Consider the following 27,122-nt stretch of genomic DNA (forward strand, 5'->3'; position numbering starts at 1 on the left):
GTGCGAGAGTAAGAGAGAAAGAGAGAGACCATGTTGTTAATAATGCACCACTAGAGGGCACTAATAACACACAGTGAGTTGATGTTAAAGGAGTTGAAGAGTGTGAGTGATTGCTGTGCATGTGCAATCTGTTCCAGTGCTGTTTACAGACTATTATTAAAAGTCATGTAAGGATTATGCTTGTGTAATTTCATCTACATAAGACATCAGATGTTTTGAAACTCTATAAACCCATCACCTGCTGCGGCTTTCCATCCTTTACGCTGCCAGGACGTGGACAGCAGGACATCATTATCATCATCATCATCTCTGATGAGGAAGAGGAGAATGCTGATTAAAGTCGAGCCGCAGAGACTCGTGTCCTGCAGAGCTTCTTCCAGTGAAAGAGTCCATCTGCTGTTGTCTCTCACATCAAAATCCAGACACATATTTGTTTAGAGCTGTTTTGGCTTGTAAAAGCTGCTTGATCTGTGCAGATTTCTCTCCTGATTCAAACCAGACCATTTTTTCTTTCACTGGAGGAAGCATTATTATGGACCCGTATTTTAGTTAAAAATATCTTAATGCTGGATTTGTTTCAGCTTTTGTCTTCTCAAAATATTGATGGACTGGAGTGGTGTGGATTATTGTGATGTTTTTATCAGCTGTTTGGACTCTCATTCTGACGGCACCCATTCACTGCTGAGCATCCATTGCTGAGACACTGATGCAGAGACACATTTCTACAAACCTGATGAAGAAACAAACTCATCCTGATCTCGGGTGGCCTGAGGACTCACTGCATTTTGTTATTCTTATTCCTAGTTATTTATTAGTTTTAGCCTCAGACATCATGCCCACGGACTGTTGGCTGAACGTCTGATGCATATGGCACACAAAATTGGTAACACGAAGTCACCATCTGATTGATCGAAGTCTACTGGATTTCCAGGAGACATGTGTTGTTTTCTTTAAACCAAAAAGTTGTATTTTGGTCTCATCCGTCCACAAAACATTTCTCCAATAGTCCTCTGGCTTGTCCTCATGATTTTATCAAACTTCAGATGGGCAGCAATGTTCTTTTTGGAGAGTGTCTTTCTCCTTGCAACTCTGCCATGCACACCATTGCTCAGTGTTCTCCTGATGGTGGGCTCATGAACATTAGCATTAGCCAATGTGAGAAAGGCCTTTAGTTTCTGAGAAGTTACCCTGGGGTCCTTTGCGACCTTTTACACGTCTTGCTTTTGGAGGGTAACAGTGGATTTGAATTTCCTCCATTTGTACACAATCTGTCTGACTGTGGATTTGTGGAGGCCAAACTACGTTTGCCACTTACAGATAATTTTCCTGAATAAATAAATGACAAAGTATATATTTTCATCTCATCTGTTTGATTAGATTCTCTTTGTCAATTTTCAGGCTTTGCGTGAAAATCTGGTGATGTTTTGGGTTATATTTATGCAGAAATATAGACAATTCTAAAGGGTTCACAAACTTTCAAGCATTAATAAAATATAAATTAGGAAAATGATAATAAAAAACCCATTTACTCAAAACATCACATTTGGCATTTAAACAATCTTTTTAGACAGTTAATATTTGGGATAATTTATGTCGGTTGTTTAAACTTTTATTGTAGTTTCATCGAGGTTGGGGTCTGACAACTATTATAAAATTAAGGATTATTATGATTGTATGAACATGCATTTTCATTAAAAATACCTGATTAATGTTTGTACTAGACAGAATACATGTAATTATGTACTAATTTGTGTACTGAGTGTTGTGTGAAAATTTTAACATTAAAATTAGGCCCATGGGGTAAGATGAGCCACTCAGAACTTGTACAAAAGGCCCTGAGTGACATGTTGTTGCTAGTGTTATTATTTTAAAATGTAACACTTATTGGAATTAATGGGGTTATTATGTAATATTTTCTTGAATTAGATTTACATTTCAGACATCTTTGCATGCAAATCATTAAATTTGCATTCATAGTATTGCTGACATACCTTCAATTAAAATATCGGCAGTTAAATATGTAAAAAATTCATATGCCTTTATGTAAGTATTTTCCTCATTCATATGTGAGACCTATTTAGTTAATCAAAAAAACAAATATTGCTTTAATAATAAGCTTTTATTGCTTCATTCCAGCTGCTGCAGTGGGACACAGAGATTTTGCTGTCGCAGAAAAGCAAATGCTTCAAGTCATGAGCCCAATTTCAAAACATTTTTATTTAAGAGGACTAGGGATTTTTCAGGAACATGTCAAATTCTTTTTATATATATATATATATATATTCATTCAAGACAATATGAGTAAAAACTATGTTGTATTTGAGGTTTCTTCATGTTTTGAAACATTTTTCATCATAAAAAGCCAAGGGACATGTTTGTCATCATATTTTAAGAAAGATCCACATGTATGCATAAAAGTTGTGGATCTGCACACAAGCTGCAGTGAAGCACATATAAAGGATAGAAACCCCTGCTCTACTTCACACGTCTGATCTTCATGGTGATGGACTTCAGAGGATCCCAGCTGTTCTTCCAGTACCAGGTGGCTCCAGTATCCATTAATGTACCATCATTCTCCCACAAATAGTGACCAGTGGGGTTTGTGTAATAACATTTGTTGTACCAAAACCCTCCTCCAAGGTATATCATAGCACAATTGCTTCCTGAATTATCTTGGTCTTTGTCATAGGTGGAGAACATCATCCCATTGTGATAATATAAAGAGTCACCTACAGAAAGGAGAAACTTTCAATGGAGACACTTTCACTTAGACGTCTAAAATAAAGTGACTTTAAAAAAAAAATTGTTTTATTAAAAGCATTAGTTTAAACATTATAGTTAAAACTCCTTCATTAATATTATTTTATTTGCTCAAATTCTTAATTTCATTTATACATTCAGAGATTGGAAACTAAAATGACAGCAGTTTGTTCACCTGCTCCTCCATCTACAAAGCCGCTCACATGCAGTTTGTATCCATCAGCCTCAGACCTCACAGAGAAAGACTCGCACAGAGCGTAAGCCTTCTTCCCTTCAAAGTCCTCCAAATCTACTCTGAGTTTATACTGATACCTGCGTGTCAACTGGTGAAGAAACTCTAATCCTGTGAAAAACATGAAATGAAACTGGTTTAATAACTTTAATAATAAATATAATCTGCATTTATACTGCAGTCCTGTCTTTGATTGTTTATTCTTTCACTGTTTGCTTTTTAAGCCCAAAACGTCTCACAAAAATACTCACCAAGCCAGTGTTCGCCTGTTTTATTACCGAAACCCTTCTTATAATTCTCCCATCGCCTAAAGAAATTCACCTCACCGTCCATTCGCCTGAGAATCACCTGAACATTGAGAAATCATTCATCACTTTCACACATCATTCAACTTTTAAAAATATGTTTAAGGTGCACAACCTTTAACAAGCTTTGTTGAGTAACAAGTGTGATTTCTGGGGATTTCAATGTCTGTTTTCCAACAGATATAAAGAGCACAAATAAAAGACAATTTGCTCTGCTCCATCTATTGTGGTGATGGTGTACACACCACTGGAACTATATTCACTCTGATAATTATCAGAGCAGTCTTTGGCAAGAAGATAATCTTGTTTGATCTCATCAGTGCCCATCAACACAGGAAACCGTGCAGACAAACACAGCAACACCTGAGAGACACAAACTCAAGATCTGAGCCTGATGATCCACATCTGACTAAATCACACTCACATTCTCACATACAGAAACTCACAATCATGTTTGTGATCATCGCTTCAGACGTCCAGCTCAGAGGATCAGATGCACCTGAAATAAAGTTCAGACAGAAACAGTCACTTTTGTTTGAATATGTGTAACAGGGTTAAAACTGTTACTTTAAATGTTATAACTTTCACCAAAATTACTGTGTTTTTGTTCATTTATTAATTGTTTGGAGACCTCTTGTGGCGATATTAAGTAATTAGTGGGTCAAATGCACTTTCATCTGTTAAACCACACCCCCACCCCCAGCAGAGAAGTTTATCTGATGCTGAGAAATGAGTTTTCTTTGTAACTTGACACTTGTTAATTTCACAAATAATATTAAGATAAACGGTTAATGGTATTGTGTAACAAGATGTTAAGTGATTGTATTTGATGAACTTTGTGGAGTTTAGATTCAATTTGCTCAACATGTGCGTTGCATGGCTGACGCCATCTTTTTGAATCAAAGGTTTATTTCTCATTTCTGTTTGCTCTTTTAGATGAATGTACATGTGTTTAAATGCTCACTGTCGCCAGAGGATGTATGTCTCTCCTTGCTGTGTTACAGTAAACAACGCATGAAACGCAGTTCTCCATGTCCGCCTGTGATTTGAATGCTGTCGGAGGAGAAGCGATTCATAGGCACATGCATTCTGTCATTTTCTGAAGAAAGAAACCATATTATATATTTGCTGAGACCTGCATAATTATAAAACTCAGACAAACTTCAGGCAATGGATGCATATTTTTGTATATTTCTGATCGTCAGGACCCTCCTCTTTATCTGACATTTACAATTGATAACAAAATTTTGGAAGAAATAGTACAGCACCTTAAATCTTCAACCTGCTATCTTGACACACTTCCCACATCCTTTTTCAAAAATGTGCTTAACTGTTTAGAAGCTGATCTCTTAGAAGTGGTGAACTCCTCACTTCTTTCTGGGACTTTTCCAAACTCCCTGAAAATTGCAGTTGTTGAGCCCTTTCTGAAAAAGCGCAATCTTGATAACACCATGTTGAGCAGCTATAGACCCATATCAAATCTTCCTTTCATAGGTAAGATTATTGAAAAGGTAGTTTTTAATCAGCTGAACTACTACTTAAACTCAAATGGATACCTGGACTATTTTCAATCTGGTTTCCGAGCACATCACAGCACAGAGACAGCACTCATTAAGATAATAAATGATATTCGCGTCAATTCTGATTCTGGCAAAATATCAGTGCTGGTACTACTAGATCTTAGTGCTGCGTTTGACACTGTCGATCATAACATACTTCTAGAGAGACTGGAAAACTGGGTCGGCTTTCTGGGATGGCACTCAAATGGTTCAGATCATACTTAGAAGGGAGAGGTTATTATGTGAGTATAGGAGAGCATAAGTCTAAGTGGACGGCCATGACATGTGGAGTCCCACAAGGCTCAATTCTTGCACCGCTCTTGTTTAACCTGTATATGCTCCCACTAAGTCAGATAATGAGAAAGAACCAAATTGCCTATCACAGCTATGCTGATGATACCCAGATTTACCAAGCCTTATCTCCAAATGACTACAGCCCCATTGACTCCCTCTGCCAATGCATTGATGAAATTAACAGTTGGATGTGCCAGAACTTCCTTCAGTTAAAAAAGGAGAAAACTGAAGTCATTGCATTTGGAAACAAAGGTGAAGTTCTCAAGGTGAATGCATACCTTGACTCTATGGGTCAAATAACTAAAAATCAAGTCAGAAATCTTGGGGTGATTCTGGAGACAGACCTTAGTTTCAGTAGTCATGTCAAAGCAGTAACTAAATCAGCATACTATCATCTCAAAAACATTGCAAGAATGAGATGTTTTGTTTCCAGTCAAGACTTGGAGAAACTTGTTCATACCTTTATCACCAGCAGGGTGGATTACTGTAATGGTATCCTCACCGGCCTTCCCAAGAAGACCATTAGACAACTGCAGCTCATCCAGAACACTGCTGCCAGGATTCTGACTAGAACCAGAAAATCTGAGCATATCACACCAGTCCTCAGGTCCTTACACTGGCTTCCAGTTACATTTAGGATTGATTTTAAAGTACTTTTACTTGTTTATAAGTCACTCAATGGCCCAGGACCTAAATATATTGCAGATATGCTCACTGAATATAAACCGAACAGACCACTCAGATCATTAGGATCGAGTCAGTTAGAAACACCAAGGGTTCACACAAAACAAGGGGAGTCTTTAGCTATTATGCGGCCCGCAGCTGGAACCAGCTTCCAGAAGAGATCAGATGTGCTAAAACATTAGCCACATTTAAATCAAGACTCAAAACTCATCTGTTTAACTGTGCATTTGTTGAATGAGCGCTGTGCTATATGTCCCAACTGACTGCAATGAATTTGATGTATAATCATTTTCTTTAAATGTATTTTAAATCAATTTCTATATCATTTATTTTTAACCGTTTTATTATTTTTATTTCCATGTTTTTATTGATTTTTAATGTCTATTTCACTTTCTTTTATGTAAAGCACTTTGAATTACCACGGTGTATGAAATGTGCTATATAAATAAACTTGCCTTGCCTTGCCTACAAAAAAACTTCTTTATGGGACAGTCATGGGTTGGATTCCATAAAAGGACAAGTTTTTGTTCACTTAGCAACCTGCAATCTGATATGAAATAACCCCTCAAGAAAAAATAGAGTTAAAGGGCTAGTTTACCCAAAAATAAAAGCGTTGCCATTTATTTACCCTCATGTTGTTCTAAACCTGTATGAGTTTCTTTCTTCTGTTGAACATAAAATATTTTGAAGAATGTTGGTAGCCAATAGGACTGCCCCTTTAAGAAAGTCCTTATTGTCCATTCATTTATAAGTAAAAGTAAAGGTTTTCTTAGCTTAAGGTGTTTGCTGACTTTTCCTGATGACTTTATATATAGGCTTTGAGAAAATGTTGGTGAGAGAATGCACCCCGTTTATTTTCTTTATTTTACAAAAGCACATTGTTTTGTTATTATGACTATACACAAATAAAAGTAGACCCTTTGCAGTTTCAAATGATACCTTATTCTTATCTGTACGATCAAAACTGACGGAGTATTTTTAGTTCTTTTCGCGGTCATAAAGAAAATACGGGACAGACCGCACTGGTGCGGGCTTTGACCCCCAGGGGTTAAGTAAACATTCCATTTTATAATTTTGCAAATATTGTGGGAATATTACTTTTGAATGTTCTATGAACATTCTGAAATGAGTAGTAACATTTTAAAAACATTAGATGAATGTTCAGCTAAAATTATTCAGGAGAAAATGTTCCATGATTGATGTATTGCTAAATAATGTTTTTGTGCTAACATTTTTCAACATCATTAAAGAGCAGAGAACTTTGAACAAACATTCTACTTAATTCAACTGGAAGAACATTTGTTCATAACTTTGAGAGAACCTTGCCAGAACGTTCTGAGAACATTGCCTGTTAGCTGGGTAAGCAGTAAACTATACTCTTAAACACCAGAACAATAGTTTTCAAACGTTTAACTTTGAGTAAATTTTAAGTAAAAGGGGGTTTTATAATAGTGCATTTACTTTTGTCAGTTTTGTACTTCTCATTAAATTGTATTATAAAAGCCTTATATCTACTGTTTACATGTTAGGCCTAATTGTAATAATAATAGTTTTCTAAAGATTCCAGTGATTTGAGCGGGTGCAAAACAACGTGAAATGAACGAACTTCTTCTGTGACAGCTGACCCATGACTCGCTGGAAAATGATCAAGATAGGCTCACCATCACAGATCGCTGGTATGATGAACTTGAAGCACAACTATGACTCTACATTTTCATAACGGTTGTTTTGAAATTGTTCCAGTGCCTTTAAATGTTGCAATGTTTGACCTAATGACCTTCAGTCATGAATTAACTGCTGAAAACACGTTAAACACACCTAAACCTGTGCAGTCGCATGCAAGAGTGAAATAATGTCAGGGTTAAGGTCCAATTCTGTCAGTTTAATGGTCTTATCTTTGTATTTGTCTACAACTGGCATCATTTATTACAAAATATGACTATGTAAACAACCCTTTCTGTTATTGGGTTTGGCTGTTCTAGTCATTTCGATGAGGATAAATCTTAATTCTGTACACATGCAATGACATTCTGAAGACAATGCACCTGTGTACAAATTTTATTGAGTCTGGTGTGGAAGTTTAAAAACTGTCTTGCAAGCAAAACATCTCTCTGGTGACATTCCAGTTAACAAAAACGTTGTGGGAATATTATTTTGAAATATTTCTAAAACATTGAAAAGTCTGGTTTTCTTGGCATAACTGTACTGATATTTAAAGGTTACAAAAACGTTTCTTACAAAACATTCCACCCAAAATATTACATTTTTAAACACCTATTTTTAATATTCTAAGAATGTTGAGATATAATTTGATATAAAGGCTGTTTGTTACCAATAAAATTTAATCATCATCAACAAAAGCCATCTTTGCACTGAGGTGAAGGCTTCTGTCATGGCATTTATGTATATTTACTATTTAATGCTGCTCAAATGTGTCATAAATAAATTTACACAACATTTGCATAATGCTATTAATGTAGTTTAGAATATAACATAAATTAATAAAATATATTATATAAACAAAGTTCTGATGGCTGAACTGAAATGCCTTAATACTGGGGTCAGAGCATATCAGCTGTTATAAATATATATAAAAAAAGGAACTTTCTAAAAATATATAGTCTACTTATCTACATACACACAGTATATAATAATAGGTAATAGGCTGGTTTCAGATGTGGGTATAACAGAGGCTTTATTGAGCAGAATAATCATAAAACAGTTTGTGAGGACATGGAATCTCCTATCACACAGATGATTGGGTAGCAACGGCTTGCAGAAGCTGCAACCGTGGCAGTGGAGACTAGGCCGGCAAGGCAGCTCACTAATCCGAGAGAGAGGCTGAACAATTCACTAGAGAGTCCGCAGAGACCCAGGGGCGGCAGATGCCGATGAGAGCCCACGGGTACCTGAGTGCACAGAAGGGTGCAGGAAAATAAACTTGCGGCTATGAGCACTGGAGCCTGGACAGGACAGGACTACAAACTATGGCAGTCGGAGCAATGGGAATAAACCACAATGGTCTGACAAAAGACAGAGAAACACAGGGAGCTATAAATGGGAAGATAACGAGATAACAAGAACCTGTTGTGAGACAAGATGAGCTAACGAGCAGAGAAACAAGGAGGGTGGAGACACAACCACACGGACAATGCACACGTGGCAAGCTGTCAAAACAAAGCCATGCACACAACAACAACACATCACCCGAACACAGAGACAGCAAAGAACAGGTGATCAGACCCGAGGCCCACATATATATATTTCAACAAGGTTTTGCATTTTAGAATAATCCATTACTAGCTTACTCTCGTACTTTGTATACAATACAATATACAAAGTAGACAATAGATATTTTTTTGAGTACAAGTATGTTATTAAAAAATGTAAGGAAGTGTAAATAATTATCTGTGTTAAATAAATGTGTAAATAATGTTGTGTATTACACATTTATTGGCAGGTGAAGCCCGGTTGAAATTTATTCATATAGTTTGGATATTCATTTGGTTTAGTAATATTTCCTTTAATATTATTTTCTAATATTTTATTTATATACATGTATTGTATGTGTATTGGTTTCCTTGTATAATATTATTTTCATTGAAAAGCAAGGAAAATGTATGATTATGTGTTGAGTTAAAAGTACTTGCCACTGTTAAGAGCTGGGATTGGTTAAATGTTGGGGGCGGGGAAAAGGGACGTCCGGGAAGAAGAGGTGATGGCTGGAAGATCGATCGTGTCTGAGTACTAGTTAGATAAAAGATACCATTTTAGGACAGTTGTCCATACGAGAACTGATGTTGTTTGAACGTGTGGGGATAGTAATTTCCCCCTTGATTATCAAATGACTGAGTAGCGCGATTCTCAAGAAACAGCGCTTATCACACGTGAGAGACGCGAGGTCGCGTGTGTGGAAAACTACCGTGAATCGTCTCTCTTACCAAATCCATAGAAAACATCCCAGATAGATACCAGGGATTCTCAGTGGTTCCTCTGGCAGCGTTGGACGAGTTCGCTGATCTGCCGTCAGTTAATCGGACCGAAATCCCTCTCGTGCTGGAAGTGTGTGCGTCATGAAAGCCGGCTCGAACTAACGATTGGTAAGACAGTTGTTTATTTTGTTTACTCATTGAGTGAAGCGGCCACCTGTTTTGTGCCTCAACGAACCCCAGCATCGTATCAGGCCTGCAACAGGGTATTTATTTTATTTAGATTGGCATATTTGAATTGACACCCGGGTGGTTTTGATTACTGTTGGGGAATGTTTATGTGAGCCGTAACTGTTGTGTTGAGACAACAAAGACTCGTTTGGATTTGAGTAGGCTATACTAATCAACACATTGGTGATATTTGGGGCATTTTGTGTATTTACTGTCCATCTTATTATTTTATCTGTTATCTAAATCACCAGAGTGATACGGAATATTAATACAGTGTTGTATTTGTAAATTGTTGATTTGAGTTTGAAGGAGGAAAGATCCTTTTATTGTAAAACTTTAAAGGGTTAAGTTTTATTTTATCTCCATTTGCTATTTGATTTTTTTTTATTTGAGTAAACTACTAAAAGTTTATATTTTACTTCAGACTCTGTGGTTATTTTAGTCTATTATTAAGCACCCTAATTGAGAAGATAGGGGTTTATTGAAATAAAATTAATAATATTCAGAGGCTGCTTAGAGATCTAAAAATTAAACTAATTTATATAAACTATTTTAAATCATTTATGAAGCCCACGAGCATTGCCCTCCTTAGTTGGTTAATAATTAAAACACACAAAAACAACACACTGCTTCATATAAACTGTTATTGCTTCAAAATCATAGCAGACAAAGCATGCCAAAAAGTCATGAACCCAATTTCAAAACATGTTTTACAAAACAAGGACAATGGATTTGATTTTTCAGAACATTTTAAGAAAGGAAGTTCCGGATGTGCGCACAAGCTGCAGTGAAGCGTTTGTAATCCCTGCTCTACATCACACGTCTGATCTTCATCGTGACGGTCTTCAGAGATTTATAACTGCTCTTCCAGTAGTACCAGAAGGGCCCACTCATCAAACTTCCATCATCCTTCCCCCAAAAATACAGGCCGGTAGGGTTTGTATAATCACAATTTTGGTACCAAAACCCTCCTTGAAAGTATTTCATAGCACAGTTATTTCCTGAATTATCTTTGTCAAAGGTGGAGAACTTCATTCCATTATGATAACCAAAAGTCTGACCTGCAGAAAGGAGAAACTTTTATTATAGGCACTTTCATTTGGACGTCTAAAATTACTTTTTTTTTAAATAACCTTAAAAATAATCATTAGTTTATGCATGGTTTAAAACAGTCCATTCCTCCTTTATCATTAGGGTCACACAACTGAAAACTGGAAAATTAATCATCTGTAGTTTGTTTCACCTGCTCCTCCATCTACAAAGCCGCTCACATGTAGTTTGTACCCATCAGCCTCAGAGTCCACAGAGAAAGACTCGTACAGAGAATAAGCCTTCTTCCCTTCAAAGTCCTCCAAATCTACTCTGAGTTTATACTGATACCTGCTGGTCAGTTGGCGAAGAAACTCTAAACCTGTCGAAAACATGAAAGGAAAGTGGTTTAGTAAATCAAAGAACAAATATAAATCTGCATTTATACTGCAGTTCTGATTAAATGTCCAAAAAAAGTTTAAGTTTTCCATGTGCCTGATTGTTTATTTTTTTCTCTTTTGTAGCCCAAAACATCCCAAAAACACTCACCCAGCCAGTATTCGCCTTCTTTATTACCGAAACCCTTCTTATAACTCTCCCATGGCCTAAAGAAATTCACCTCGCCGTCCATTCGCCTGAGAATCACCTAAAACATTCAGAAATCATTCATCACTTTCAAACATCACATCATTTATCTATTTATCTTTTTTAAGACAGTAAAAAAAAAAACTTTATTTTTAAAGTTGACAGGGTTTCTTTAGCAACAAATGTAAATTCTGTTGAGTGATTTCACTGGTGTCACCAAACAGAACTGAAAAATCAAAACTTTCATACTCAGATAGAAGCAGAGCACAAATAAAACCAATTTGACAATTTGTATAGTAGTTTATAATGTTATATGTTAACTCTTTTTAAAAGTTATGTGTTATAAAAAACCTTTATTATTTATGAAATGTTCTTATAACTTTATTAATATTTGATATATGTTTTCATAACTTTGAGAGAAAAGCTTCTTAGGACAACATTTTCAGAACGTCCTGATTAGTACTTGATGAACGATGCAAGACACATTGATGTAACCTTTAAATCATGTTCTAATCACGACAATACAACATAATAAATAAAAAAAAACATTCATAGAAACTAAAAATAAGCATTAAAATAACATTATGATTTGTGTGAAAAAGTTAGAGAACTGTAAGAAACGTTTTTGTAGCCTTTAAGTAACGTTCATGACAAGAAAATGTGTAATTTTAACATAATAATATTAAAAATAAACATTCAAATAACTAATTTTGGGTGAAAACAAAATTAGCAGAATGTAGTAAAAACGTTTTTGTAATTTTTAATTAACTTTCTAATAAAGAAAACGGGGTATTTCAACATTTTAGAAACACTTCAAAACAATGTTCTCACAATGTTTTATAACCTAGCTGCATGGAAATCACGATGTGATGCATCTGCTAATCAAATAAATTCTGAAGATAATAAAACATTAGCTCAAAGTGAAATGCATACCGTCCAGTGTCCTCTGTCCTTTATTCCACCGGAGACCATCTCACAGTAGACCTGCACTGGTCCATCCATTGAGATGATGGTGTACACGCCACTGGCATTTTTCCCACTTGAATAAATATCAGAGCAGTCTTTGGCAAGAAAACAATCTGATTTGACCTCTTCAGACCCCATCAACACAGGAATCAGTGCAGACAAACACAGCAACACCTGAGAGACACAAACTCAAGATCTGAGTCTGATGATCGACGTCTGACAAAATCACTCACATTCTCACATACAGAAACTCACAATCATGTTTGTGATCATCGCTTCAGACGTCCAGCTCAGAGGATCAAGTGCGATCTGTACCTGAAATACAGTTCAGACAAATACAGTCACTTTATTAGAGCATGAACATGTATTCTGTTATTTTCTGAAGAAATAAACATTGTTTTCAAAATGACCAGAATCAAACTCACCGAATGCGCTGAGAATCTTGTTCAGTCAACGGATGCATCTGTATATATCTTTCTAATCATCAGGATCCTCCTCTTTATCTGACATTTACAAAAAAACAAAAAAAACAAAATCTTGGTAGGACAGTCATGGGTTCGATGCCATAAAAGGACAAGATTCTGTTCATTTTTTTTTTTTTTTTTTAGCAACCTGCTTTATCATCTTCAGAGGAATTAAAATAATTGTTTTGAAATTGTGAAATTGTTTTGAAATTCTGAAATTGTTGATGAAGTAATTACAACAGAAAAATTGACCGATTGCAACAGACAGCTTAAGAAAACTTTTTCTTAGTTGAAGGGGTTTGATACAACTATGTTCTGATGCCTTGTTGACATGCAAATGAAGAGTTTGGTTCCAAAACGCTATAAATCCATTTTGATTAATTTGAGTAAAAATGTGTTCCCTGTCGATACTCCACTTCGTACTGCGTCTTGTCTAAATACGCTAAGGGAAAAGTCTTATTCAATCATGCAGTGAAACTGCATGGCCATTGGTTTGTGCAGTGTGCTAAAAACGAACCAATGGCTCGGCAGTGGAGCTGCACGAGCCTATGGCGATGGAGCCCGACAGATCCCGCTAGAATGGGCAGAGGCATCTGGCTATATAAGTGGCCGTTTCGCCATAGGAACTCAGATGTCTTCTCCTTCAGCGACGACGATGACTTCGTCTCTCACTGATCCAGGAAGCCTGGTCACCGTGGAAACGCCTCGCAGCTGGAAACAGCGAGCGCTGCTCAGCTGAATCCGCCGCCTTCTCAGCGCCATCAGCACTGCAGCAGTTCCGGTCCCACTCCCATGCAGCCATCCGGCAAAGCTCATGCATTCTTTCCTAAAAGAGCAAACAGTGTTGTTGCAAATGCCACACCCTTACTGCCAGAGGTGCAGGGCCCAGAGATTGGGCCGAGGGTGCCAAATTGTCCCGTTCGCTTGAGACAGGAGGTCCTGTCTCAGAGGAATGGGCCACGGGGCTGCTATGAGGAGCTGAGTCAGCTCTGACAACCAAGGTTGATTTTTCCACAGGGGGGAAAAATCACTCCTTGATTCGCCTGATAACCTGCGGAATCAGGGCAATTGGGGGCAACGCATAAGGCCTCTAACCATAATGCTTAGAGAGTCGGACTCGTAATCCAAAGGTTGCGGGTTCGAGTCTCGGGCCGGCAGGGATTGTAGGTGGGGGGAGTGAATGTCCTTCGCTCTCTCCACCCTCAATACCATGACTGAGGTGCCCTTGAGCAAGGCACCGAACCCCCAACTGCTCCCCGGGCGCCGCAGCATAAATGGCTGCCCACTGCTCCGGGTGTGTGTTCATGGTGTGTGTGTGTTCACTGCTGTGTGTGTGCACGTTGGATGGGTTAAATGCAGAGCACGAATTCCGAGTATGGGTCACCATACTTGGCAGTATGTCACTTCACTTCATAAAGGAGGAGGTTGGGCCACTCGTGAGCCAGCGCATCCTCATCCTTCAAATAATAAGTCAGGCAGTGAGAGTTGTCTGCTGAGGCGAAGAGGTCTACCTCGGCCTTACCAAAGATATCCCAGATTCTCTGAACCGTCTGCGGATGGAGCGTCCACTCCTCTGAGGGGGCATTGCTCCGAGATAACTTGTCCGTTCCCTGGTTCAATTTGCCCCGTATGTGCGCTGCTCTCAGCGAGCGCAGATGGGGTTGAGTCCAGTCTAGAAGGCGTTCTGCCAATAGGCAAGATAGGAGAGGAGAGTCCTCGAATTCCATCCAATTCCAGGGGGCTTTGCATCCGTGATGCAACGCATGTGATGGAATTTGTGGTTTGATGCCTAGCATCCTTTGAAATGCCTTGAGAGGGCGGGTGGCACCGTTCTCGAAGGAGGTTGCGAGTTCTCGCATTGCCAGAGCACGATCTGGTGCGACTACGGCTCTCATTTGAGTCGAGTCAAGAACTGTTCCCGGGAACGATATACGTTGGCTGGGAGACAGCCTGCTCTTGGCGAAATTGACCCTGAGTCCCAGGCGCTCTAGGTGGCTGAGGAGGAGGGTTCTGTACGATAAAATCTCCACCTTTGACTGGGCCAGAATGAGCCAGTCGTCAAGGTAGTTGAGAATGAGGACTCCCATCTGTCTCAGAGGGGAGAGAGCCGCGTCCATGCACATCGTAAAAGTGTGGGGGGCCAGAGACTGTCCAAAGGGAAGGACCGTGTACTGATAAGCCACTCCCTCGAAGGCGAATCTCAAGAATCGTCCGTGGTGGGGGGCTATTTGGATGTGAAAGTATGCGTTTTTCAGGTCCAGAGAAAAGAACCAGTCCCCTGGCCGAATCTGCCAGAGGATCTGTTTCAATGTGATCAGCCTGAACGACCTTTTCATGAGGGCGCTATTTAGGCATCTGAGATCGAGGATGGGCCGGAGGCCGCCATCCTTTTTGGAGACAAGGAAGTAACGGCTGTAGAAGCCTGACTCGCTCTGAGTTGGAGGAACTCTTTCTATTGCTCCTTTTTTCAGCAGAATCATCACCTCTGAGCGTAGAAACGTCCGAAGCTGCTAATGACATGCTGTCATCATTCAGCTCTTCGCCCCTTCCCCCAAACAAGACCAGATCGCTCGCACTAGCAGAGGAACGCTGGTCAGGCTAAGAAAAGAGGACGGGAGAAACCTCTCTGTGTGGCGAGAGCGAGGCACGCGGTGTCTGAGCCGACGTGAGCTCACTCTCAGCCGTGCGCTGAGATCCTCTGCCCCGCTGTTTTTTCCTCACAGGTCCCTGCAAGGAAGAAAACGGGAGGGCGCGAGGGGCGGAGTCGCTCTCTGAAAAGAAAGCTATCCACGAGCGCAGAGAGGTGAGACTGATGTTCTCGCAGTGGGAACAATCAGAGCCAGTGGGTGCGGCGTCTACATGGGATTTCCCCAAACAGGAAACGCACTTGCTGTGGCCGTCATCGGCGTGCAGGGGGGACCGGCATGAACCACAGTAACGGCGTGGCATTTGCAACAATGCTGTTTGCTCTTTTAGGAAAGAATGCGTGAGCTTCGCCGGATGGCTGCAGTGCTGATGGCGCTGAGAAGGCGGCGGATTCAGCCGAGCAGAGGTCGCTGGTTCCATCTGCAAGGCGTTTCCACGGCGAGCAGGCTTCCTGGATCAGTGAAAGACGAAGTCGTCGTCGTCGCTGAAGAAGAAGACATCTGAGTTCCTATGGCGAAACGGCCGCTTATATAGCCAGGTGGCTCCATCCATTCTGGCGGGATTTGGCGGGCTCTATCGCTCCACTGCTGAGCCATTGGTTCGTTTTTAGCACACTGCACAGACCAATGGCCGTGCAGTTTCACTGCATGATTGCATAAGGCTTTTCCTTTTTGTCATTGTTGTAGATTAGATGAGTCCTGTTAGGAATGCACATATCCTCACAGAAACTGATATAAGATGTTACAGTCTATGTGAGCTCGTCCAGATCGATGGCAGCGGCTTCAAAAACAGACCAATCAGTGAGAGAGAAACAGGCTTGTAGATCCCGCTCTGTTTCGTTATTCCATCTTTTAACAGATCTTAATACAGGCTTTGCAGACTTAAGTTTCTGCCTGTAGGACGGAATAAGATGAACCAAACAGTGATCAGAGAGTCCTAAAGCTGCTCGTGGAACCGAGTGGTATGCGTCCTTTATTGTTGTGTAACAGTGATCCAATATATTACTTTCTCTGGTGGGACATGTGATGTGCTGTCTGTATTTTGGCAGTTCGCGGGAGAGATTTGCTTTATTAAAGTCCCCGAGAATTATTAAAATAGAGTCCGGGTGTTGTTGTTCTGTGTCTGTGATCATATCAGCGAGTTTCTGTAAAGCTGCTCACGTGCGCTTGCGGTGGAATGTAGACACTCACGAGAATGAACGAGCAGAACTCCCGCGGCGAATAGAGCGGCTTGCAGTTAATGAAGAGCGTTTCTAGATCTGAACAGCACATCTAATGACTACAGTCCTGTGGCCCTAATGTCTGTAGCCATGAAATCATTTGAAAGACTGGTTTTGGCTTATCTGAAGTATATCACTGGACCCTTACTGGACCCCCTGCAGTTTGCCTACAGAGCAAACAGGTCTGTGGATGATGCGGTCAACATGGGACTGCACTTCATCCTGCAGCATCTGGACAGACCAGGGACTTATGTGAGGATCCTGTTTGTGGATTTCAGCTCCGCTTTTAACACCATCATCACAGAAACCCTTCAAAATAAACTAACCCAGCTCTTCGTCCCCACCTCCGTCTGCCAGTGGATCGACAGCTTCCTGACAGACAGACAGCAGCTAGTAAAGCTTGGTAAATTCACATCCAGCACTCGTACGGAGGGTAGCCCGGACTGCTGTGCTAATCATTGGTACAACCCTCCCCACTCTCCAAGAACTGTACTTATCCAGAGTGAGCAAAAGGGCTGGTAAAATCACTCTGGACCCCTCACATCCAGCATACTCCCTCTTTGAACTGTTACCGTCTGGTCGACGCTACAGAGCTCTGTGCACCAGAACGACCAGACATAGGAACAGTTTCTTCCCTCAGGCAATCCATCTCATGACCACTCAACAATAAACGTGGAACACACAACTATAATACATTATCCATTCACCACACTCACTAATTTTATCTTTATTTTCTCATTTCTAATTTGCACATACTTGACCTGTACATACATAGTTGTCTATATTATATATTGTGTTTTTGCTGCTTTGTACATTGCCTTTTGGTTAATTGTTGTTATTCTTTTATTATCTGTGTCCTGTCCTGTTACTGTCTTTCTGTTGCACTGTGGAGCTTCTGTCACTACAACAAATTCCTTGTATGTGTAAACATACTTGGCCAATAAACCTCATTCTGATTCTGATTCCCGTAGCGTATTTAGACAAGACGCAGTACGAAGTGGAGTATCGACAGGGAACACATTTTTACTCAAATTAATCAAAATGGATTTATAGCGTTTTGGAACCAAACTCTTCATTTGCATGTCAACAAGGCATCAGAACATAGTTGTATCAACCCCCTTCAACTAAGAAAAAGTTTTCTTAACTGTTTTTCTTAAGCTGTCTGTTGCAATCGGTCAATTTGTCTGTTGTAATTACTTCATCAACAGTTTCAGATGAAATACATTTTTCTTTTAATTCCTTTGAAGATGATAAAGCAGGTTCCTCAAAAAACGAACAGAATCTTGTCCTTTTATGGCATCGAACCCATGACTGTCCTACCAAGATTTGAAGTTTTTTTTTTTATGTCAGATAAAGAGGAGGATCCTGATTAGAAAGATATATACAGATGCATCCGTTGACTGAACAAGATTCTCAGCGCATTCGGTGAGTTTGATTCTGGTCATTTTGAAAACAATGTTTATTTCTTCAGAAAATAACAGAATACATGTTCATGCTCTAATAAAGTGACTGTATTTGTCTGAACTGTATTTCAGGTACAGATCGCACTTGATCCTCTGAGCTGGACGTCTGAAGCGATGATCACAAACATGATTGTGAGTTTCTGTATGTGAGAATGTGAGTGATTTTGTCAGACGTCGATCATCAGACTCAGATCTTGAGTTTGTGTCTCTCAGGTGTTGCTGTGTTTGTCTGCACTGATTCCTGTGTTGATGGGGTCTGAAGAGGTCAAATCAGATTGTTTTCTTGCCAAAGACTGCTCTGATATTTATTCAAGTGGGAAAAATGCCAGTGGCGTGTACACCATCATCTCAATGGATGGACCAGTGCAGGTCTACTGTGAGATGGTCTCCGGTGGAATAAAGGACAGAGGACACTGGACGGTATGCATTTCACTTTGAGCTAATGTTTTATTATCTTCAGAATTTATTTGATTAGCAGATGCATCACATCGTGATTTCCATGCAGCTAGGTTATAAAACATTGTGAGAACATTGTTTTGAAGTGTTTCTAAAATGTTGAAATACCCCGTTTTCTTTATTAGAAAGTTAATTAAAAATTACAAAAACGTTTTTACTACATTCTGCTAATTTTGTTTTCACCCAAAATTAGTTATTTGAATGTTTATTTTTAATATTATTATGTTAAAATTACACATTTTCTTGTCATGAACGTTACTTAAAGGCTACAAAAACGTTTCTTACAGTTCTCTAACTTTTTCACACAAATCATAATGTTATTTTAATGCTTATTTTTAGTTTCTATGAATGTTTTTTTTTATTTATTATGTTGTATTGTCGTGATTAGAACATGATTTAAAGGTTACATCAATGTGTCTTGCATCGTTCATCAAGTACTAATCAGGACGTTCTGAAAATGTTGTCCTAAGAAGCTTTTCTCTCAAAGTTATGAAAACATATATCAAATATTAATAAAGTTATAAGAACATTTCATAAATAATAAAGGTTTTTTATAACACATAACTTTTAAAAAGAGTTAACATATAACATTATAAACTACTATACAAATTGTCAAATTGGTTTTATTTGTGCTCTGCTTCTATCTGAGTATGAAAGTTTTGATTTTTCAGTTCTGTTTGGTGACACCAGTGAAATCACTCAACAGAATTTATATTTGTTGCTAAAGAAACCCTGTCAACTTTAAAAATAAAGTTTTTTTTTTTTACTGTCTTAAAAAAGATAAATAGATAAATGATGTGATGTGTGAAAGTGATGAATGATTTCTGAATGTTTTAGGTGATTCTCAGGCGAATGGACGGCGAGGTGAATTTCTTTAGGCCATGGGAGAGTTATAAGAAGGGTTTCGGTAATAAAGAAGGCGAATACTGGCTGGGTGAGTGTTTTTGTGTTCACTGTATTAAAAAAAAGTTGAGCCAACTTAAAATTTTAAGGCAACCAGCTTCAGCAGATTTTTGAGTTTTCTCAACTTGTTGTCTTAAGTTTACACAAAAAAGTTGAGAATCTCTTACAAAAATAAGCTGCAAAAAGCTGGTTTCCTTAATTTTAAGTTGGCTCAACTTTTCTTTTTTTTTTTTTACAATGTTGTTCAGGCCTGTGTTTCTCGATAACGATTGATCTTAGTGCTTAAGAACGTTTTCTGCATGTCATTTTACAAACGTTTGTTATTGTTTCATGTGCGTTTCCCAAAATTGCACAATCGCACGTAGCCCTACTTTAAGTGCTACTTCCATTTTGTCAAGTGCTGAAATGTAAATGTATAGAATGGCTCGTAATTGTAGTGCACAAATTGAAATGTTAACCTAATGCTGCATTCCAGACAGCTTGGATATAATATAATTAATATAATAATATAATAGTTATAACATATATTATAAATATATAGTAGATTAATATTATATTTATAGATTAATATTAGACTATATAGTATATAATATCTGTAGAGACGTTGTTTCCGGGTCCAATACATGGCTGGTTTTCGTCATTGAAACATTTTTTTGAGTTTATCCCGTTTTTCCCAGTCTTTGAAGCATATTTTCTACAATACTTTTTTTATGTTTTGTTGTTGTTGTTGTTGTTCAATTATTTAATTTAGATGTGTTTTTCTATTTTTTGTTGATGTCTGTTTTTCATTTTAATTTATAAATTAATAATAAAAAAAGAATAATAAAGCATGCAAGTACAGTCAAAAGCTTTAATTATAATCACATTGCACTTGAATAATGCTAAAGGTTTAATCTGCCGATTGTCCTGCAGGTGACCTCATAATTCTGTCTTCTTAAGATGCACGTAGGGATTTATGATTACTCCAGACCACTCGTAGATCTATGCAGATTTTTAAGTACTACTTAAGTTATGATGGTTTTGGGATATGGTTTGCAAGTCTAAGATGATTTGTGGTATGAAGGTAAAATAATGCCATAAAGATTTGCTTGTGCAGGGTAAGATTTGTGAAAGTGTACATAAGACTGTAAACACAACTTATAAAATATCATGTTTTAATTAAGTTGGTATTTATTTATTTATTTTTACTGTATGTGTAAATTAAAAGTATCGAGAATGTTCCCGAACTAAATGAAGATAAATGTCTTGGCGTATGATGTGTTTATTTGCAGCTAAATCAGATAAGAGTAAATGGAGAGTCAGCAAGAGCCTCATTTGATTGGCTACAAAAAGAAGGTGGACCTGCCCCCCCCCCCCCCCCCCCCACCCACGCTTGCAAAACTCAGTTAATGAGAGAATCTGCCGAAACTGTAAGCACCGAGAATAGAAAGACAGAGCTGTACATATCAGATTATTTTGGGAAATTGTTGCCCTGCATACACAACAAGTCTTTTAGACATTTGACAGTCTGTTTTTTTTACACATACAGATTGGTTCTACACAGTCAATCCATTTTGCAGTACTTTCAACTGTTGTTTTCGCTTGCAAATCATTGTTCACAGGCTTGCAGTGCCTTTGACCGTATTTTGGCAAAAAAAAACGTGCCAAAAGTGTAAGCGTGGAAAAATGGAAGTCATAATAATGCAAATCATATTTATTTTGCGCTAGCATGAAGCTGCAGTTTCACAATACATGAATTACAAGTAACAGCAAAATGCTGCAAGTAATTTTTCTTACGCTTGAAACGCGATTTACAGCTTTACAAAGCTTCTCTTGCGCATGCAAATTTAATTTACGCTTACAGTCTTATGTACACTTTCACAAATCTTACCCTGCTCAAGCAAATCTTTATGGCATTATTTTACCTTCATATTCGTGCAATCATTTTTATGATCAACTTAAGCTTACAATGCTTTTGGGAAATGCAGTCCTGGGCTACAAAATAGAGAGAAAGAAAAACATCAGCCACATGGAAAACTTGGACATTTGGGGTGGTGATGGTGCAGTGGATAAGACACATGCCGTTGGTGTGAGAGACCCGGGTTCGAATCCACTGTGAGACACCAATGTGTCCCTGAGCAAGACACTTAACCCCTAGTTGCTCCAGAGGCGTGCGACCTCTGACATATATAGCAATTGTAAGTCGCTTTGGATAAAAGCGTCAGCTAAATGAATAATAAATAAAAAATAAAACATTTAATGTGAACTGCTGTATAAATGGAGATTTATATAGTTTGTATTTGGACATTTGTTCTATGATTTACTAAACTGGTTTCCTTTCAATTTTTCGACAGGTTTAGAGTTTCTTCACCAGCTGACCAGCAGGTATCAGTATAAACTCAGAGCAGATGTGGAGGACTTTGAAGGGAAGAAGGCTTACGCTCTGTACGAGTCTTTCTCTGTGGACTCTGAGGCTAATGGGTACAAACTACATGTGAGCGGCTTTGTAAATGGAGGAGCAGGTGAAACAAACTACAGATGATTAATTTTCCAGTTGTCAGTTGTGTGACCCTAATGAGAGGTTCTCCTTTCTGCAGGTGACTCTTTGAGTTATCACAATGGAATAAAGTTCTCCACCTTTGACAAAGACCAAGATAATTGGAGCGACAACTGCGCTATGAAATACTCTCTAGGAGCGTTTTGGTACAACAATTGTGATCACACAAACCCTACTGGTCTGTATTTGTGGGGGAAAGATGATGGCAGTTTGGTTATTGGGGCCAACTGGTACCAATGGAAGACCAACAGGAAATCTCTGAAGTCCATCACTATGAAGATCAGACGCGTGATGTAGAACAGGGATTTCCATCCTTTACAAATGCTTCACTGCAGCTTGTGCACATCCACATCTTTAATCCATTGTCCTCTTAATAAAAAATGTGTTGAAATTGGGTTTATGATTTTCGGCATGCTTTGTCTGTTATGATTTTGAAGCAATAAAAGTTTATGCAAAGCAATATGTTGTTTTTGTGTGTTTTAACCAGTGTTGTGCAAGTTACATCCAAACTGTAATACATTACAGATTACTTGTTACTGTTATTTAAAAGTAATTCCTTACCTTACAATATCACTATCTCAGAATTGTAATGCGTTACATGACTCCTGTATTACTTTTGAGTTACTTTCACCAAAATATCTACAGAAGTAGAACTTAACATTCTAAAATGACTAAATGTGCTAGAGCCCTGCCCTAATGGCAAAGTGTTTATATTTCGTTTCAGCTTTTTATTATTTATTATTAAGTTCATTTAGAAAAAAAAACGTTTGGAGCATTTTTTGTTCAGTAAATACGTTTTTTCTTTCTTAAAGTAGCTAATGACCGCTGCAGACCGGCAGGCTGATCATAGCTTATGCTTGATTAATTTAGCCTTCTCAAATCATCATGACTTGCCTAAAATAAAATCTATAGATATACTAAAACAGTTCAAGAATATAACTGTTAGGAACTGGTCAGACACAGCAGGTTAGTAGAATCACAAAGTGTTTATTAGTGAATCTTAGAATCCGAAGTACTGAGGGGTTCGTCTTCCTTCCAAATGTTAACTCGCTGAACACTGACAGCTGCATTTGTATACTGTAACGTACACACGGCATGATACTGTACATGCGTGTATTAATGTATTCGGAGCAAACAACCCTGATGCTAAACTGATGCTCCTCTTCATCTTCCTCATCCTCAGATCCTGACGCCAGAATACGGACACTGTTGTGGACTCCGGACACTGGACACTTATTACAGGACACTGAGCACTCCCTTGCACGCTGGATGATCCATCTACCCGCATCCCTGTCAAGAAGACACTGAGTTAATCCCTGTTCACGGGTCTCCTGTATCCCATTGACGATCTGTTGAAGATCTGTGTGAAGATGGGGGCCAGCTGATCAGAACAGGTTAAAATAAAAATAAACAACATCAAATAAAATAAATGCTTTACATTCTTGTTGGGGAGATTTTTCATTTCTCGAGCAATTCTTCTGTCAAATTCCTCAACTTCACTAAAAGAAAATGATAAATGCTGTTGTCAGAAATGTTGTGTAACACAAAAATCCAACAGTTTTTGTACAAACAAAAATTGAAAACATACCTTGAGTAATAAATGGGGCCCTGGAGGAACACCTCTTCAGATGATATAACTCTGTCATTCAGTCTGCAGTTGAAGACCTTCCCAAGGCTCTTCACTGGTCTCTCAGTGACTGTTCTCCCAGCCTGAAGTGGAATCTGTCTGTAACCTTCCCCTTCTTTAGAACCAAAGAAATGTATTGCCATTAGCACAACTAGAGCCATGGTGATGTCATCTACTTCGCAGATCTTCTCCCTTTCCATCATTATTTCAATTAGACACTCTATATCCAAGGCATGTCCCTTTATACATCGCACAGGGTTGGGTATGCTTGGTTCCTAAACAAAAATAGGATAATATTACATATGGTATATAATATTTAGCATTTAAAATATAATGTATGATTATTATTTTTTTGTCCAAACATTTCCAAAATGTTTCCAAAATTCGCCACTAAAAAAATCTGTGACTTTGTGACATGGCTGTGAATAAATGTTTGCATCCAGTCTGCTTTCAAAATCCAATACAAGCTATCGACAGACAATAAATAACTAAATAAATAATGCAAATGTTCACTTTGAAGTCAAAATTTGGAATACAATTCAGTACATCAGAAAGGATTTTAAGAGCTGGATATCGTGATAGTATATATTTTGTGGAGTGATGTTTCATGTAGTCTGCCCTCTCATTCCTTGTCATGCAGTCAAGTAAAAGTCGGATATTTGGTGTCTTCTTTGAGCATTCAGTTCTTATTTTCTATGCTGTAATCATCTTCTCCTGACTCAGCCTATCCACAAACACAATCACTTATTTATTAACATTAAACTTTAATGCTATTCTTAAGATTATTCTATTTGTGGCTCTTACCCCTTCAGACCTCGGTCTCTTTTGATGCATATCTTGGATTACAGATAAATCCTAAATAGTTATCTAAATAAATAAATAAAATCACTAAAGAAATAAATTTAATAAATAAATCCATTAAGTATCCATGAAGGACTTTAAGGTCACTTCAAGGTCACTTCATTTGGCTTCTTCACTGATTGCTTTTTTTTTGCGCATCACGTGTCTGTTGAATGCTTGGAGAAATCATGTAAAAATGTAGACGCAGAGTGGATAAAGAAGAAAGTTCACAACTTTTGAACTGGTCTCCATCAGTGTAGTCTTTCATAATATGCTGATCTTTTGGTGTTTCCTCTTGATTAAGCATTGCCCACACATCATGATTTTGAGCAATCTTACTCAGCAGAGCCTTGAGCGGTATGTACTGAAAATGTGCACCATGTCGTTCTGTTCGATCAGGTGGAATTTGCACAGGTGCAATGTACTCAAGTTCGTCTTCACAATAGTGTTCATCAAAATTCATGTTGCTGAGACAAATCATCATCAGCATCAGTGTCAATTTGATGTTGCTGCTGAAGATGAAATCTGAGAATCTCAGCATAATGAGTGGTGAACTCTTGAAAGATGACTTGTAGGTTCTCCACAATACTGGACTGAACTGTGGCAGCCGCAGCAATACAGTGCTTTTCTCTTAATTTTAAAATGAACAAACAAAGATTTCGCTTGAGGTTTTGCAGTAAATCTTCTGTTCTAATCTCTCTGCAGTTAGTAATGTCCACCACATCAGTGCTAGGCAACTCCTCTTCAAAATGTTCCTCCAAGTTACTATGCTCATTATCACAAGCTTGCCCTTCTTCACTGATCAGTGAAAGAAGATCCCTATGTTTGCGATAAATATGCGATTTATAAAAACTGAAAGTTTTGTTGATTTTGCCACAGCTGTTCAATCCACATGTGAATTCAAATTTTGGATCCCTTTGATGATCATTTTGATATGTCGAATCTGTTTAATTAGGGAAAATGTTTGTTTGCTGCATAGTGGACAGTTAAAGAGAGTGGGCATTTCTGTGAGATCAACCTTGAAATGTAGGGATGAATTCCTGGAAACTGTTTGCAGTCAACCAAGCAGCCACATCTTGGACTGTCGCCTGATTCACCTCTGTGCTCATCGTTGGTTCAGTCTGTATACAGAAAAGCGTTACAGTTTAGAGAACAATGTCTTGACATTGCCACCATATACCACATAACCAGTCCATTAATATGGGGATAAACAATTAAATATGAACATTTTTCTATACATATTAGTGTCTGACCATAAGTTATATAGCAGTGGTTCTCAACTTTTAGTTATTAGGGGTCCAAGCAAGATAACGTTACATCAGTAGTGTATGATACACTGTAGTCTACATTTTTGTAAACACAGACCTACTTCACCAGTAACACATTTTAACACCATGACATTCAATGAAATCACAGAGTTATACACAAAAACATGTAATTAGCAAAATGTTATGAAATATAAGAAATTTCACTAACCTTAACAGTAAATGAAAGACTGGTCCTCTTTGTTGTCTAAAGACAACAAAGCAATTCACCCAGAACTTAGAGAATGCAGCTCTATACTCTTTACATACACTCATTACAATACATTGAAGCAATAAAAACTTATGAAGACACATGTAAATGTAATTAGACATAATAAATAAATATATATACAACTGAATCTCATTGTGACTGAAAGTCAATGTGGGGGTCACATATGCTTCATGAATTCTTTGAAGGCAGTTTGAGCCTATATTTTTAATCAATTTTTTTTTTTATCATTTAGTTTAACTAAAAATTCAAATGAAACTGAAAATACAAAATTAAAATAGTTAATTAGTTATAATTAGAAATGAAATTTAGTTGAGAACCACTGATGCAGAGAATTAAAAATTTTTAACTTCCACAATAAGCCATGTAAATTTAAACTCGTTAATCAGTATCTTGTTACTGAAATATTGTGCTCTAGACTGGAAACAGAGAAAAAAAGGTGAGGGGGTACCATCACCCATGCCCATGAATTTAACAAAAAAAATTATGTAGTTTTGCTCACAATTTTACATATTTGTACATTTTAAAGTAACATATGAACAATTATGTATTGATCAGTCTTTAATAATTCAAGTCAAGATTCAAGATTTTTTATCACATACACAAGTATACAGAGTATAACCAGCAGTGAAATGTAGGACTTTTTAACATTTAAGAACATTTAAGTGCGTGAAATGTTCGGGAACTAAAACCAAAGTATGGTCCTCAGAATAACAAAATAGTTAAATCTTTACAGTCCGTGTTAAAAGGTTCATAAAGGAACATTGATAACAGGTCAGGTTGACATTCTTGACCTAATGTCCAAGCAACAAATGAACTTCATTCGTGAATTAACTGCTGAAATACGTTAAGTGTATTTAA

General features: G+C 38.0%; 3 protein-coding genes across 3 annotated transcripts; 1 reads left to right on the forward strand and 2 right to left on the reverse strand.

Annotated features, from left to right (window-relative positions):
* Positions 1-2,475: 2,475 nt before the first annotated feature.
* LOC306883638 (microfibril-associated glycoprotein 4-like) lies at positions 2,476-4,329 on the reverse strand (the record flags this gene model as incomplete). Its single annotated transcript, XM_079438996.1, has 5 exons — positions 4,262-4,329; positions 3,744-3,796; positions 3,244-3,340; positions 2,936-3,103; positions 2,476-2,729 (listed from the first exon to the last, which is right to left on the reverse strand). The coding sequence occupies exons 2-5, from the start codon at positions 3,759-3,761 to the stop codon at positions 2,476-2,478; spliced, it is 537 nt and encodes a 178-aa protein (XP_079295122.1). The 5' UTR covers positions 3,762-3,796; positions 4,262-4,329.
* Positions 4,330-10,622: 6,293 nt separating this feature from the next.
* On the reverse strand, positions 10,623-13,045 carry LOC306883351 (microfibril-associated glycoprotein 4-like). The gene is made up of 6 exons (XM_079438541.1): positions 13,000-13,045; positions 12,830-12,889; positions 12,542-12,748; positions 11,573-11,669; positions 11,238-11,405; positions 10,623-11,055 (listed from the first exon to the last, which is right to left on the reverse strand). The coding sequence occupies exons 2-6, from the start codon at positions 12,845-12,847 to the stop codon at positions 10,805-10,807; spliced, it is 741 nt and encodes a 246-aa protein (XP_079294667.1). The 5' UTR covers positions 12,848-12,889; positions 13,000-13,045; the 3' UTR covers positions 10,623-10,804.
* A 5,234-nt stretch (positions 13,046-18,279) lies between these two features.
* On the forward strand, positions 18,280-22,719 carry LOC306883350 (microfibril-associated glycoprotein 4-like). Its single transcript, XM_079438540.1, has 6 exons — positions 18,280-18,328; positions 18,439-18,498; positions 18,580-18,786; positions 19,660-19,756; positions 22,059-22,226; positions 22,302-22,719. Exons 2-6 carry the CDS (start codon positions 18,481-18,483, stop codon positions 22,556-22,558), a joined length of 747 nt encoding a protein of 248 aa, XP_079294666.1. The 5' UTR covers positions 18,280-18,328; positions 18,439-18,480; the 3' UTR covers positions 22,559-22,719.
* Positions 22,720-27,122: the final 4,403 nt, after the last annotated feature.

The sequence above is a fragment of the Barbus barbus genome, assembly GCF_936440315.1.
Source record: "Barbus barbus genome assembly, chromosome: 17".
Lineage (NCBI taxonomy): Eukaryota > Metazoa > Chordata > Actinopteri > Cypriniformes > Cyprinidae > Barbus > Barbus barbus.